Below are 12,579 nucleotides of genomic sequence, written 5' to 3'. Positions count from 1 at the left end.
TAACTTCCTGAAATGGGGGTAACGATCAGGCATCCTGCTGAATGGGTTGAATATGAGTTTCTACCTTGCTGGGCCAAAAAGCAGCAGGCAGGCAGACGTTGTTGTTTTTTCTCTCTCACTCCGTTTCAGGCCCTCCTGAACGATCCGCTCTACATTGGCCTGAAGCACAAGAGAGTTCGTGGGAAACAGTACGACAGCCTGATTGATGAGTTTATGCAAGCAGTTGCAAACAAGTGAGTGGAATTTCGAGTGCGCGTGTTTCCTCCCATTAGCTGCTTGGCTTTAAGAGAGGTTAAAACTAGCCACGCAAACAGTCCGTTTCAAGGCAAGACTTGGGCAGAGGGGAGCCATTAAATATGTGCCCCTACGGGTGGTCTGAAAATGACCCTTTGTGCTCGAGTCAAGGTTATTTATGTCCACAGAAATCTGATGGGAGAGAGACTCGTTTATCTGGAACAATTTCCTGCTGTCATCGTAGGCCCCTCAGGAAGGGACAGTTGTGACTCACATATAGACATGTTAAACAAGGCCCAGTTATCACCAGGGTGGTTAAATGTATTTCTGTATTTCTGTGTTTTTTTTATTAAAAAAAAAGGCACCCAGGATTCTTTGAGGTTCAAAGAATGGTGGTATACTTTTAAATGTCTAGTTCCAATGCATCAAAAGCAAGTAATTTGAATTAGATATCCCGCTTTATCACTACCCGAAGGAGTCTCAAAGCGGCTAACATTCTCCTTTCCCTTCCTCCCACACAACAAACACTCTGTGAGGTGAGTGAGGCTAAGAGACTTCAGAGAAGTGTGACTAGCCCAAGGTCACCCAGCAGCTGCATGTGGAGGAGCGGAGACTTGAACCCAGTTCACCAGATTACGAGCCTACCTCTCTTAACCACTACACCACACTGGCATACCCTCCAATGCCCTATGATCAAAATTGGGACGCTGGTTTTTTGGTCCCGAGCTATTTCGGGAGGTAGTGGTTGGACAGTGTTCTCGAAGATACAAACATGAGTTTAACCAAACTGCGGGAGGCAGTGGAAGACAGGAGGGCCTGGCGTGCTCTGGTCCATGGGGTCACGAAGAGTCGGACATGACTAAACAACTAAACAACAACAAGAAGTGCATGAGACCAAAAATACGAGCATCTTTTGGTCAGGCGCTCTGGCGTGTGACAGCTGGACTGAAAAACGAATTGGGGCAGTATGCAGATGGGGCTTGAGTGGTAGGGGAGATTTTATAATCCCCATGCTTATTTTAGCAGATTGGAATATTGCACAGCTATGCAAATTCAGATAAAGAGGGACATTGGAAGCTGCCTTATACCACATCAGGTGACTGGTCCACTTAACTCAACATTGTCTACACTGACTGGCAGCACCAGGACTTCAGACATCTCTATTTGGAGATGCCATTGGGATCTTTAGTGTACAAAGCATGTTCTCTACCACTGAGCTGTGGCCCTTCTCTGTAAACATATCAGCAGAAATTCAATAAATAAACCTAAGCATACATTGGTGGGAGAGATCGAAAAGAGAGTGGCGGTGATTGGGGTCTCTCAGACTCTCTGTCCTTTCTCCATACTGGTTCCACCAGTGGTTTAGCAGGCCCTTTGAACGTGGATCTTTAAAGGGGAGCACAATCGTAAGCATTTAGATTCCTGTGAGAACCAGGGAGCTGCTTCCATTGGGAATCTCTCCTACCAGCTCAGAGAAACAGGGAGTTTAATGGAACACAGGAGAGGAAACTTAAGTGAAGAGTCACTGCTCTAATATGAACGTTACAATTCATGAGTAACATCCAGCAGCTGTTCTGATCTTCCAAGATTCCTGGAGGGGCCTGTAATTAGCCACTTGATGATGGTGCCTGTTATGTACTGAGTTGAATAGGATCCAAACTGCAGCAGTCTGATTGGTTCTAGAATAGGATCCAAAATGCAGCAGTCTGATTGGTCCTAGAACAATAGGATTCAGAATGCAGCAGTCTGATTGGTCCTAGAACAATGCAGCAGTATGATTGGTTGGCAGGAACCACCCAATCATGCTCCAGATAGAAGTGAATCCACAACCTGATTGGCTTACAGTAGAATTCCGGAATTAGCCAATCATGTGCAGCCCATTGTGTAAATAATGTATATAAAGCAGATACTGTGAGGGGACTTTCATTCATTCCTCCTCACCACTATGAGCTGAATAAAGAGCATGAAATCACTTTGCGACTCTGTATATTTCAGTGCCTCAGGCATGTAGCTATTTTTCAAACGTGAGCAATTAATAGATTTTGGAATAGCGATGCAAAACAGAGTTGTTAGGTTGATCTGCAAGCCGTTCCCCTAAAGCAGATCAGCTGGTCCGTGGTGCTTGCAAATCCACTTATGGGGCAGCTGTGGCTTTACCTGCCCCACACCTGACATCGTAAGGCAGGTGGGTGCAGCTTGACATGGTCAGTGTGTCCTCAGTTTAAGAGGCTTGGCCCTCCTGAATAGGCTCATGAGCTAGCGGTTTCCCGTAAACGACTTGGGACCCAAATATCTTAAGAGTTACCTTCCTCAATAATGAATTGCGGGGGGTTGGACTAGATGACCCTTGGGTCCCTTCCAGTTCTAAGATTCTATGAATCTGGCTGACCCCTGTGATCATCCGTTGAGATCCTCTTCCACGTTCCCTTAACCATCTGCAGTACAGCATGTGAGCACAGGAGACATACCCCTTTTTTTGGTGGTGCTAAAACAGTTCCAATGCCCTGTGAAAAGACTGGGAAGATAATTAAGCAAGGGTTAAAATGATTTTTAGTGAAATCACCTGCCTTTTAATAATCAGTTAAGTTGTGAGCTGGTCTTTGACCGTAATAAATTATCTATCTATCTAATCAGTTAAGTATACCTACATTTGCATATTGCAAAATCATCTCACTCTTCAATTTAATAAATAAAAACTACGACTCTGTTTAAAAGAAGAAACATCTTCAACATTTTCTTCTCCTTCAGTGCTAACCTAGATCCAAACTGTGTTTTAAAAAATTTAAAGTGTTTCCTTATCTTACAGCATCACCGGTTTTTATTTTTCTCCCTCCGCAATTAAATTGGTTTCCAATTAAGAAATTAAAGTTTTGTTTGATGCACCTGCCAATTAAATGGCAAGCTTATCATCTCTGGGAGCTTGTCATTCTCACCATTCCAGCAGAAAGGGCAAGAGGCAGAAATTCCAGGGGCAGATTGCTGGGGGGAAGGGCCAAGCTGGCACTCCTGGGGAGTAATCCAATTCAGTTCACATTTGCAGGTGAACCTATCTAATTTTGCACTTTCAGAAATGATGTGTGTGAACAGCCATATTACTGGACATTGCACACAAAATATGTCAGGAGAAATTCACATTAAGATGCCAACAAGTTTTCATGAGGGGTTCAAGGGGGCGATCACAAGTCGATGTAGAAATGTGGAGAGGTAAACATAAGGGTGGAAAAACGAGGAACTAGAGAGGAAATGAAATTGACAGATTCACCAACCCCCAGCTGCCTCTAGAGAAATTGAACCTGACACCAAAATTCGTCAGTGAAATACTGAAAACAAATATGACCTCATGCTGATTTCTCTTGACCTCATTTGAGGCCTATCCACACTGACCTGGAAGTAAGTCCCACTGAACAGAATGGGACTTACTTCTGAGTAGGCATGCAAAGGATTGCACCAGCTAAGCTGAAAAACCCTGTGCAGACTTGCAGGCTCCACTGAACTCGGTGGCATTTGTTTCCAAGTGAAGAACGTGTAGATGGAACTTCCCATATCCTCCTCCCCTTTGCCTCTTCCCTCACTGCAATACTGTGCCGCAGCCGTGTCAGTCGTCGGTCTCCAGGTATCGGGGAAATGCTGGATTCTGGTCCAGCCTCAAACCTCCTGCTTTGTGTTGGCATGATGGGTGTCTGAGCGAGAGGCTCAGATGCGCTCCCACACTCTCAGGAGCGCTGTCGCTGAAGTCTCATTAAACTGTCAACAGCCTTCTCCTATTTCGTTTCACGCCGCACACCCATTTTGCCAGGCTGACTGCGAAAAGGAGAAGCTTGCTCCCTTTCATCAGCCCTCCTCCCCTGTTTTGACAGCAGGCCGCAAATCCCGAGAAGGCAGACACTCGGGACGACTGGCGCAACTTTGCTGGAGGAGGAGGAGGAGAGAACAGCAGGAAACATTGTTGAGAGATGCTTCGTTCAGCCAGTATCCCTGACCCAAAGCTCCTAGGGTTGGGGGACCCATGACATTCCCTATCCCCAGAAGTTGTTGGCGTTCCCCATTATCTCTGACCATTGACCATACTGGTAGGGAGCTGTTATTATTTTTGCCCTTCGCCCCAGGGCAGGTTTCAGCATTATAACGCAATATTAAAAACCGTTTAAAGCAACTTGCTGGCACCAAGGTTGGTCCGAAAAATATCCACTTTGAGTGCCAAAAGACAGAGCAAAGAGGTGCATCTTCACCATTGGCCAGAAGGTCCCAGGTGCAACTCTATGGAGAGAGAATTTCAGGGCTGCTGCAGAGAGAGCGCCCTCTTCTGGTCCACCACCAACTAAGCTTCTAAGGGAGAAGGAACTACCAAGAAGGCCCCCTTTGCTGATCTTAGAACCCAAGGTGGGTCTGTAGAGATAGAAGTGGTCTTTCAAGTATTTGGGGCCTGAGTCGTTGAGCTGGAATCCAGCAGCATCTCAATGGCAAATTTAGCTGACAAATTTGAGCTGCACAATTAAAGTAGATTTTGAGCTCCTGCACAACAAACCCACTTCCTCCCGGAGTCCTTTTTGCAGCCAGGAAAGTGACAGGCGAAATTCATCATCAAGAAGTGTGGGATAACGTGTACTTGACACCCAACATTGTCTAACCTCCCCACAAAAAATCAGGACAGATGCTCGCTAAATAGCCAGCAGGCAAATCACAATGGATTCTGAATGCACAGGTCATCTGAAAGCACTCACGAGAAGCGGGTTGCTGCAGTACGCCTGGGAATTTTCTGCCAAGTATTCATTTGTTTGCAGAGTCCTGCTGAGAGGCTGTGCCCTTTGCTCCAGCTGAGTGCCGGTTCCTGATACGTGGTGACGTGGTAAATCTCAAGGGCGGGCAGAGTACCTGTTCTTGCTAACAGGATTGTGAGGCCAAAGGCAACCAGCTTTATTAAATGCGAACCCTGGAATTTGGGGCCTTCTCCAAACTGATGCCAAAGTTTTGTACTTGTTTTGTACCACAAGCTTTGCGTTCTGTACCCCCCCCCCCCAAATGAGCAATTGATACAGGATTTGCTATCAGTTTGGAGGGGGTTCCAAATTTTGGGGTTTGCATTTAATAAAGCTTATGCAATCTCCAAATCCCCCCCCCCAAGAAATTTCTTAATATTTTTATATTGCATTGATTTTCTTATCCCTTTCTGTTTATTCTGCCAGTTACGCTACCTCTCCTGTGAGTAGCCTTGGGCGACCTGGAATAGAAATAAGGGATATGAAAACGGGTTTTAAGAAATACCGAAAATTGTTACACTTTTTTCAGTCTTGGGTGCCCACTGTCAGATCCAACCACTTTAAGTGGGGACTCTCTAGTCGACCTGTTTACTGAGTATTCATCTTGATTTGCATGTCGCAAGGCTTGCATGGGGGTTATAATATTTTCTATCCACGTACCTATTTCCTGCAATAAGCTACTTCGTTGTTTTCCTTACCTCCAAACATCTCCCAGTGCAAACATCTCCAGGGAGAAGTCTGCTCTCTAACCAAAATTCAGCCCCTTAATCCTGCCTTCCTCTGCAACCCGGGAGGGTTCCAAGAGGTAATTGGGACCAATTATTCCAAGACTCTGCTTCTGCGCTTATGCCTCCATCCATGCCACCCTTTCCCAGCTGTGAGAAAACATTGAGTCATGTGAACTTTCCCTTGCAGTTTGCAGTCCAGCAGTAACTGGACTTCATGTGATGTTAGCGCACGTTTTCATAGACCGATTTCTTCAGCCCGATGAGTCTGAGGTGACCTTTCATTTTCCTAATCGTGCAGTTTTCGCCCTTTCTGATTTTTGCATCATCCGCTAACCAAGAATGCATACTATTTCCCCACTGCAAGCACTCCATGCTTGTCGTGTTACTCATTCTCTCTGCTAAACCCATCAGGGCAAACCCTGGGCTGGCCATCTTCTTTTACTAGCTCAAGGGAAGAGAGCCTAAACTTGGGGGAAGTTTCTTTTCCTTTCTCCAAGTGAGTATTTCGGCAGGAATTTTAACACTGAACACTCGCTTTCATAAACGTCAGGGTCCGTGTTGTGAAGAGTTTGCGAGGGCAGATCCTGTAAGTGGGTCATCCGTGTGAAACTTGCAAGAAGCTGCCAGAAGGCCAATATTTTTTTTTTATGCGTTCATGGTTTTGGTTCTGCACTGGAAGCTGCTGTGGAGCACAATGTTGTTTTCTTCCGGATGAGCCAGCAGTTTCAGAGTTTGACCCACAGGACTCAGGCCAGGGCACTGTTCACGGGTGCCCTGGGTCTTTTAAAGTGGGTATGGGGTGGGTCTCCTCAGGTCCTACTTGTGGGTTTTCCTTTGGCATCTTTATTGGCTGCTGTCTTGCATTAGATGGGCCTTTGAGCCTATCCGGAAGAGCTCTTCTGCATTCCTGTGGCTCTCTCCTTCTCCTCCTCTCCACCTCTTCCTTAAAAGAAAACAAGACGCTGGAGCCCTTTTTGTGGTCCACTTTGGGATAAGGATACGGCCTCTTGCGGGTCACATGCTTCCACTTGAGAACCAATCATTTCAGCAAGGTTCTGTGGGACAGCAGATCAAAAATAGCATACCCCCTATCAGGGCTGGATTTAGGTTTGATGAGGCCCTAAGCTACTGAAGGTAATGGGGCCATTTATATGTCCAGCTGTCCTTTGTCAACCGCAAATTGTTGCTGTTTTTTGTGTTGAATATATGCTACATGGTAATTTATGAACCTAATAGGTATCTAAAGCCATTTGCACATGTTACTGTGCAACCAGTCCATGCTGAATGTAGGCACCCTATATATAAAGGTAAAGGGACCCCTGACCGTTAGGTCCAGTCGCGGACAACTCTGGGGTTGCGGCGCTCATCTCGCTTTATTGGCCGAGGGAGCCGGCGTACAGCTTCCGGGTCATGTGGCCAGCATGACTAAGCCGCTTCTGGCGAACCAGAGCAGCGCACGGAAATGCCGTTTACCTTCCCGCCGGAGCAGTACCTATTTATCTACTTGCACTTTGATGTGCTTTCGAACTGCTAGGTTGGCAGGAATAGAAATGAGCAAACCATTGATATTTTAGGGAGCAAGCTGGCAGGCGGGGCCCATGACTTACATCATAGGCTGACTCCAGAGCACGGCACCAAAAAAACAGAAGGAAAACTTACCTTGACCCCGTACGTCACCACTCTCCTCTTCCTCCTTGAGCCACAGAACTTCCGGAAGTACGTCTGCATTGTTTGGAGGAGGAGGAAACTGGTCGCGATGCTGCAGAGGTCAGGGCAACCTTCCCTGGGCCGCTCTGGACAGCACAGTGTCTCCCAATGTTGTGCAGGCTGGGGCAACCTTCCCCAGGACACTCCATTCCACATAGCCTCTCATGAGGCTGCGGAGCAGGAGGTGGAAGACAGAAAACAGAAATAGGAGAGGGGAAGGGGGGCCAAGGAATGAGTTGCGGCAGTAAGTGGGCGGCCAAGAAAGGGTTTGGCAACAAGGAGGGGGCGAGCGATGGGATGGGGGGTGCCCCAAATTTTCCTCCCAAAATGTTGGGGGGTGTATGAGATAGTAGCATTTAAGTGGAGATACGTTTCTATTTTTTAAAACAGAAAGGAGCTTTTATGGCGTGCTTTACAAGTGGTCCCTGAAAAACGGGTACCTACCTGCCTGTAGAATGAATAGGATGAGGGGCCTTTGTAAGAATTGAGTGCTTCCCCCCCTTCAAAGGAGTGGGTTGCTTGTCTGGATCAATAAAGAGAGGCCATCATTGGACCTTCCTGCTGACAGGCACTTTTTAGCACCGTAGCAGGGGAAATTGTCCACAAATATCGACGACAAAAAAAGGCCCCATCTGAGAGAGGCTGACAAAGGCTGGAGTCTTTTTAAAAGCTGCAATGAATGGGGCTCTCAGTGGCCTGGCTAGAAGCAAAAGATGATTTGTCTGGTTTCAGTTTCTGGTTTCAAGCCCTCGGTGTGTCCCACTTGTTCACGCCGGATTTCTCAGGGAGAGCTGTGCCAACGTTTCCCTGCAATGCTTGAGGTCCCAAAGGCAGCAGTATTGTGATTATGATTATTCATACGCTGCAGGGTTTAGTTCTCTCTCTTTTCTTTTTTGTCACTTGGGCTGCCTCCCGACTGTCACCGTTCTTCACAAGGGATTCAAGCGCACACCAAAGGTGTAGGTTTGCAGAGTTAAAGTGGGTTAAAGGGGCCTGATAAAGGTAAAGGTAAAGGTACCCCTGCCTGTACGGGCCAGTCGTGACCAACTCTAGGGTTGCACGCTCATCTCGCTCAAGAGGCCGGGAGCCGGCGCCGTCCAAAGACACTTCCAGGTCACGTGGCCAGCGTGACGAAGCTGCAACTGGTGAGCCAGCACCAGTGCCGCACATGGAAATGCCGTTTACCTTTCCGCTATAAAGCGGTACCTATTTATCTCTTGCACTTAGGGGTGCTTTCGAACTGCTAGGTGGGCAGGAGCTGGGACCGAACGATGGGAGCTCACCCAGCTGCGGGGATTCGAACCGCCGACCTTACGATCAGCAAGTCCTAGGCACTGAGGTTTTACCCACAGCGCCACCTGCGTCCCTAAGGGGCCTGATACACCAGTGCAAAACACAAATCCACTTTAAAGGAGAAACTTGGCTTTCTAGAGTTTGGAAACTGAAAGGGAGGTGCTTTGGAAAGTGTAAAATGAACAAATCACTAACAAGATGACATATAAGCACCCCGCAAGCAAGCATTAAGCATTAATTGTGATTTATTTGCATTGAGGTCCTATAACCCCAGTGCAAATCAATCACAACTAATGCTTAATAAAGACCAGGTACATTCCTAACTTCCATGTAAGCTTTGTGCAAGAAAATTCATCATGAATGCTCAATAAATATTTAGAGGAGCATGTAGTCATTGAACATACTAATGACCTGCTGGCCATATGTCTATCTCTTCTTTATTCATTTACATTTGAGAAGACATTATTGATTCCTGCCCTCCTTGTAGCCCACAAATGCCAAAATCAGAAATTTGCCTCTTGAGTCATCTGTTTTGTGCTTCCAAAATATAGAAGGCAAAGGAATTTGTTTTGAATGGGGTTTTTACACCGAATTTGATGGTTCCAAGCCAACAGAGCCTGTCTTGTGTTGGACCACATCTTAAACTGAGCACCTTTTTGACATTCAACACTAGCCCTACTCAGAGTAGACTTGTCAAAGTTAAAGGCCATGGCTCACATAGGTTCATTTCAGTGGTTCTACTCTGAGTAGGACTTCGCTGAATGCAACCTATTGCCAGGATCTTTTAATGGCTTTTTAAATAATGTTTTTAATGGTCGACCAGCCGTGTGCAAAATTAGAATATTCTATAATGCTGCGCGAAGATGGATCTTCCATTTCTTCCTGGAAAGACTTGCGCTGACACCAGACTCCAGCTCAGTTAATCTTTGTCTTTCTTTTGAAAACTGCAGGTATGGGATGAATTGCCTCATTCAGTTTGAAGACTTTGCCAACGCCAATGCCTTCCGCCTTCTCAACAAATACCGCGACAGATATTGCACGTTCAATGATGACATTCAAGGTAAGAGATGCAGAGCGTTTGCTGACGAGACACGGGACTTGGTGCCACGCTGCGTGGGATTTCGCATGCAGCTGCTTTCTGCTGTTGAGGAAATTGGTCAAAGGATGAGCACAGAAGCTGTGTGGCGTCTTAGACGTGTGGATGTGCTGAACTAGCTCATCCCAGACTTGAGGAAAAAGTCCGCAGGGGCATTCGGAAGTGTTGTTGGCAGCGGATGACACCCATTAGTACAACTATCTGGCAGTAAGAAGACTCATTTCTTCTTGGCTGCTACTGTGATGTCAGTAACAGATGGTAAGGTTCTGGGCGACATGGAACTACCATCAATTGGGTTTCTCTGGGGCTTGTTCAGCTTTTTGCAACGCCTCGTTGATCTTTTCCTTTTTAAGTTCTGCTCAAATAAGTGTTTTGGAGTCTGTTTCGTGCTGTTTGGGGGCTGGGGGCTTTAAATATGCTTGTATTAGGCTACTGAGGAATGCAAATTCACGGTCACATTGCAGCCTTTTAGGGTCAGCTGGATTCTGGATTACACTTACACACACACATACACACACACACATCTTATTCCTTTCACTGATGCACTTTTCTTCCACAAACCCCACCCTCTGCTCCCCTGTGAAACTGGAAAGATAATTGAAATTGTTAGTTTCTTGCATCAGTAGACCCCACTGGTAGGATTAAGGGCCCCTACAGATGTCCTTCTCATTTTGCATCCACAATTATTTGTGCTCATTCTGGTATCAAGGTGTTGGTGTTGTTGTTGTTGTTGTTGTTGTTGTTGTTGTTTAGTCGTTTAGTCATGTCCGACTGTTCGTGACCCCCTGGACCAGAGCACGCCAGGCACTCCTGTCTTCCACTGCCTCCCGCAGTTTGGTCAAACTCATGCTGGTAGCTTCAAGAACATTGTCCAGCCATCTCGTCCTCTGTCGTCCCCTTCTCCTTGTGCCCTCCATCTTTCCCAACATCAGGGTCTTTTTCAGGGAATTTGGATTACTGTGATGTTAAAAGGTCTGCCTTGGATTCGTATCGAGATCATTCTACCATTTTTGAGATTGCATCCCTGTACAGCTTTCGCCACTCTTTTGTTGACTATGAGGGTCACTCCATTTCTTTTACGGGATTCTTGCCCACAGTAGTAGATATTTTGTTGTCATCTGAACTGAATTCGCCCATTCCCGTCCATTTTAGTTCACTGATGCCCAGGATGTCAATATTTATTCTTCCCAGCTCATTTTTGATATTTGATATTTATTCTTGCCATCTCAAAAATGAGATGGCAAAAAAATGAGCTAGTATCAAGGTAGTCACATGCAATTCCTCTTTCAACACTGCACCCTCAAAGGTTTTGGGGGTGGGCATGCTGCAAAGCTATGGTTTTCCCAGTAGTGATGTATGGAAGTGAGAGCTGGACCATAAAGAAGGCTGATCGCCGAAGAATTGATGCTTTTGAATTATGGTGCTGGAGGAGACTCTTGAGAGTCCCATGGACTGCAAGAAGATCAAACCTATCCATTCTGAAGGAATGGAAAAGCAGCATGTTCATGATGTTGTTGTTGTTGTTGTTTAGTCGTTTAGTCATATCCGACTCTTCGTGACCCCCTGGACCAGAGCACGCCAGGCACTCCTGTCTTCCACTGCCTCCCACAGTTTGTCAAACTCATGCTGGTAGCTTCGAGAACACTGTCCAACCATCTTGTCCTCTGTCGTCCCCTTCTCCTTGTGCCCTCCATCTTTCCCAACATCAGGGTCTTTTCCAGGGAGCCTTCTCTTCTCATGAGGTGGCCAAAGTATGGTAGCCTCAACTTCAGGAGCTGTCCTTCCAGTGAGCACTCAGGGCTGATTTCCTTAAGAATGGAGAGGTTTGATCTTCTTGCAGTCCATGGGACTCTCAAGAGTCTCCTCCAGCACCATAATTCAAAAGCATCCATTCTTCGGCGATCAGCCTTATTTATGGTCCAGCTCTCACTTCCATACATCACTACTGGGAAAACCATAGCTTTTACTATACGGACCTTTGTCGGCAAGGTGATGTCTCTGCTTTTTAAGATACTGTTTACACCTGCCAAAAACAAAACAAAAAAACACCAGTCTGGAAGGACAAATATCAGCCTGGTCTCAGAGCAGTATGGCCAGAATCCAGGCTGGGAAGATGGGGGAATGTCTTGTCCCACACTAGCTAGAGGGGGATTGTGGTGACATTTAAAGCAGAATAAGCATAACTTGTGAACAATGGTGCATTAGCTGAAATGGGGGGTGACTCCCAAGAGACAATTAAAGCTTTGATTGCAGCCTTCCTCTCCCTTTCCAAAGGAGACTTACAGCTGGAATCCTAAACACACATTCTTTTAAATAAGCCCCATTGAAATTAAAGCCACTTACTTGCAAGTAAACATGGTGAGGGACTGGGCCCTTAGCCAGTCTAGCTTCCCTTTGTTAATTAAGGAACTCTGTTTGAAGTAGAAATTTGCAAGTTTGCGGAAAGCAAAGAGACGAGTTTACAAAAGAATCCCTTCAGCAATCTGTGGCAAGATTTATTTTTTTAAGAGTGACCCTTTGGGATTAAACAAACATTGATTAGCCAACGGTTTGTGCAAAGCAGCTGCGAACACCTTTTTTTTTTTTTTAACCCCCCTTCAAGTTCATCAAACTGTAATCCCAAAGATAAATTATTCTTCCGTGCCCAGGGTGCATTAATTTTGTTGTCTTTTGAGTAATTGGAGAGCGAGAGAACAAACATGTGGAGGCGATGGAGGATTAGAAACACATTTTGAGGAGGGGGAAAAACCCTATTACTGGTTCT

At 46.1% G+C, this 12,579-nt stretch overlaps 1 protein-coding gene across 1 annotated transcript in view; it reads left to right on the top strand.

Annotated features, from left to right (window-relative positions):
* The window catches only part of ME3 (malic enzyme 3), a 97,079-nt gene that overhangs the window by 65,895 nt on the left and 18,605 nt on the right, over positions 1 to 12,579 (top strand). Inside the window, exons 7-8 of the mRNA XM_081002147.1 lie at positions 130 to 233; positions 9,670 to 9,779. Of these exons, the coding sequence (XP_080858273.1) occupies positions 130 to 233; positions 9,670 to 9,779 (214 nt within the window). The remainder of the gene's footprint in view (positions 1 to 129; positions 234 to 9,669; positions 9,780 to 12,579) is intronic.

Source organism: Podarcis pityusensis, assembly GCF_964106645.2.
Source record: "Podarcis pityusensis genome assembly, chromosome: 4".
Lineage (NCBI taxonomy): Eukaryota > Metazoa > Chordata > Lepidosauria > Squamata > Lacertidae > Podarcis > Podarcis pityusensis.
The sequence above is the reverse complement of the archived record's forward strand: the minus strand, read 5'-3'. Positions and strand labels throughout refer to the sequence as shown.